The sequence below is a fragment of the Cyprinodon variegatus genome, unplaced genomic scaffold, assembly GCF_000732505.1.
Source record: "Cyprinodon variegatus isolate N-32 unplaced genomic scaffold, C_variegatus-1.0 Scaffold367, whole genome shotgun sequence".
Taxonomy (NCBI): Eukaryota; Metazoa; Chordata; class Actinopteri; order Cyprinodontiformes; family Cyprinodontidae; genus Cyprinodon; species Cyprinodon variegatus.
The window spans coordinates 242,493-246,294 of record NW_015150820.1 but is presented as its reverse complement, the minus strand read 5'-3'; the positions used below and the strand labels follow the sequence as shown (position 1 = coordinate 246,294).

At 34.9% G+C, this 3,802-nt stretch overlaps 1 protein-coding gene across 1 annotated transcript in view; it reads right to left on the bottom strand.

Moving 5' to 3' along the window:
* The window catches only part of LOC107092091 (beta-1,3-glucosyltransferase-like), a 136,277-nt gene that overhangs the window by 24,235 nt on the left and 108,240 nt on the right, over window positions 1-3,802 (bottom strand). Inside the window, exon 12 of the mRNA XM_015386379.1 lies at window positions 2,543-2,674. Within this exon, the coding sequence (XP_015241865.1) occupies window positions 2,543-2,674 (132 nt within the window). The remainder of the gene's footprint in view (window positions 1-2,542; window positions 2,675-3,802) is intronic.

Genomic DNA, 3,802 nt, shown 5'->3' with positions numbered 1-3,802 from the left:
TTAAGTATAGTCTGGGATCTTATTAACTTTTCAACAAGGTTCTATTTGTTGTTGGGGTTTTTTTTATTCTATATTACAGTCATTGCTTTTAATACTGGCTTTTCATTCAATTGAGGCATATATATATATATATATATATATATATAAAACTATAGTATTTATACTATATATATATAAATATATAAATATATATAGATATATACATATATACACATATAAATACACGTATATACATATATAACAAATAAAGCAGCTATGAAAAGAAAGGGTCAGGCGAAATTTTAACAAAAATTTAATTTTACTAAGACCAGATAGGTTGCACTGATACAAAGGCGCCACTTACCATCTACATATCTCCCTTTATCAGGAAGTCAGACTAGAAAAACCGTGAAAGAATCATTTTATACATCTCCAGGGTCTCACCTTGCAACATTATGACATTTTACATTATGCACGTTTTTAAATGAGGAAAAATCACTAACATTTAACAGGTAGATTTTACATAATGGTTAGGTTTAGGGTAAGGGTCACGATTAGGCTGTAGAAATTTATAGAAGCCAATGAAAAGGCCCCACAAAGCTGGTGAGACTATCTGCGTGTGTCTATCAAGTACATTCCAGCTCATTCAAGCTTTCACTGAAAGAGTTGATTTCTTGTCCACCTATTTTAAGAGTACATTTAAAGAAGATGACAATGCACATAAGTGTTTTTGTTGAAAAACAAAAAGTAAAAATAAAAATTCTTTGAATGTAACAGCACAAAGTTCGAAGGTGAAAATTTGTTGATCAAAGACCTCTTATCCTTACAATGTCTTTTCCTACTCACTCTTATTTGCAAACCAAGTCCTTATTGGAATATTAGATCAAAGAGTTTTAAAAAACAAGAATTTATAATAGGAATATTACCACTAGTCGATCGTGAATTGTCAGGCCTATTGGGAGGTAGCATGCAGGGTCTTATGTGTTATTGCCAAAAAAATAAATAAAATAAAAGTGCTTTACATCCATTCCCTCTTTGAAAGTGTTCATCTTGGAAAATCTGCCCCTGAAGAATCTTGAAAATTTTTGCTGACAGCGAAGCCAGATGCTGATATAAATGCACTCTGCAATTTACCACGCACCTATTTTAAGAAAAAGAGCTGCAAATCCAGCATCGCCTTCTGTTACAAGCGGCAACATTTCCCTGAATAGTTATTAAATCTGTGACCTCTGTTTATGCCCCAATAGTGCTGTCGTGGTGTTTTCTCTTAGAAAACATTCCCTTTATGAGGATGGTGATGCTTTTAAAAAAGAAAGGTTACAAACAAACTAAACTCAAGACCAAAAATTGCAACAGTTCTGTATGAGTCTGGACATGTGATTTGAATACTAAAGAACATTAAGATTAGATTTTCTTTTTCCCAGTGAAAATTGTCTCAGAGGGAGGGAAGAAAAAAATTGAATAGGGACATCTTTCACTGCTGTTCTGGCAGCCCAAATATATCTCACCTTGTCAGTCAATAAATCTGGAGCCATATAAACATCCAGACAAAACTTCCACTGCTTCCCAGCATTACTGGCAGTTTTATAGGGTTTGAGGATTTTTCAGCAGTGTCAAATTCATATGTTTAGTTGAACAATTATATAAAACAAATGTTGTTTCCTTTACAGAAACATTAAAACTTTACTCTCTAATTTTACTGATGGGTTTCCTGATTTCTTTAAAAAAAGAAAGTGAAGTAGTTTGCATACCCTAACACATATAAAAAACAGAGATAAAGTCACTTGCTGACTCTTAAACCAGATGCTCTTACACTAGAGACCTGCTAATTTGCATTAATGCAAGAAACCCAAAAACATGCCTAATATAGGTGTAGGTATTTGACAAAATTAAACTGATTTTGTAAAACAACAATTTAGGTCATCTCTGACCTCTAAAAGTGCATGTGTGTTAGGACCTTATAATAGAAATAAAATGATAATTTTCTCCTTCTAAAAAGATGTTGGCTTTTATTAAATTAGAATAGCAAAAACTGCAAAATGTTGCATAGTATAACTGCTTAATGCTGACCAATTGTCACAATAATACAGTTGCTTTGGAGAACACAAGGGAAGGGAAATATAAGCCCCTTAGAATTGTCTCTAGTTTTAATTAAAACATTTTATGTCCTGTATTTAAGTAATTAAGATATGCTACAGAGTTTTTCTGAAGGCGTATTACAAAGCAAAATTAAGTGATAGCAAAAAGCACAACTTGAAAAGAATTAACAGGAAAAAAATGCCAGAAAATAATATAAGCGGAAGTTGCTTAGCAACAGGGAATGACTTCAATCTTGGCGAACAACTAAATCTAATTTAGCGAAACAAAATCAAGACTTCTTTCTGGTGCAGCTAATGCATTGTGTTCTGCAGAACGGCATACTTAAGCAAGGCTGAACCATCCAATGTCCACCAGTAAAAAAAAACAGTACCCTGCTCATGATGTTTGGTGGTAATTCAATATTTCAGTGTTTTCGGGGATTTTAGGACACTTGAACTAATGTGGACACAGAGCAAATACTCACACACAGTGGAAGGTCTTTGCTTAAAGTGGTTGCACATTGCTGAGCATGAGGAGAGCCCTCTAGCTCTGTGCAGAATTCAGGCACAGCAGTCAGATGGGGTCCCTTCCCATTGTCCCAGATATACAAAGCGATCTATAAAAAAAAAAAGAAAAAATCAAAAATCAAATGGGCTAAAGTCATGGTGTATTGATGATTAGTTATAAACAAAACAATGTGACATTGTGTAGGGTTTTGCAGGCAATACAGAGCTCTAGCGCTCAAGCAACTTTAAAAGCAAAATAGCTAAATGTCAAAAGAAAAGCATCATAGCAAAAATAGAAAAAGATCGACTACAAACAGAAAACAGAAAATAGCCAAATAATATTAAGTTTATAAAATCCCTACAAATAAAACTAGATAGACTAAAGTAAGGTAACCAATTAGCTATATGTTCTTGGATTTCAGGTACAAAAAGGTGAAACTAAGGTGTAAGACTCAGTTAAGCATTATTTCTAAAGCTTTGATCATTTAGTTCATCTTTCTTTTATCAACTGATTTTTGACAACAGGAGTCTTTAAACAGGCATAGTTCAGTGGACGACATCTTGCCTTGAACTGCTGGCTAAGGTCAGGCATCCAGCTGAGCTAAACAATTACAGACCAGTGACCTTAACATTACATATTATGAACACCCCAGGGTCTGGATCTTTCACTCTGAAGGTCAGAGGTCACTCATGCAATGGCTTCACTCCTGTTTGCTTATAGGAGCCCACTGGAGTGGAGATTGTTGTCCTGAATGCATCACCACGTTTACATCTGTCTGGAGGAAACAATATGCCAGGTGAGAGTCACCCTGTTTGACTTCTGAAGTTCTTTAAATAAGATCCAACCCCTCATGCTGAGAGAAACTGATTGGGTATGGTAACCAACTACCTTACAGATCAGACTCAGTACGTATGTCAGGAAGGGGAGTTGTTTCAGGAACAGCTTTGGTGCCCACTTCAAACCCTGAGTTTCAAGTACCACACAGAGTGTCTTTCGCATGCAAAGATACTCCAGGGAAACAAGTACTGTAGCTTACAGTGGGGCAAAAAAGTATTTAGTCAGCCACCAATAGTGCAAGTTCTTCCACTTAAAAAGCTGAGAGAGGCCGGTAATTTTCATCATAGATATACCTCAACTATGAGAGACAAAATGAGAAAAAAAAATCCAGAAAATCACATTGTCTGATTTTTAAAGAATTTATTTGCAAAATATGGTGGAAATAAGTATTTGGTCAGTA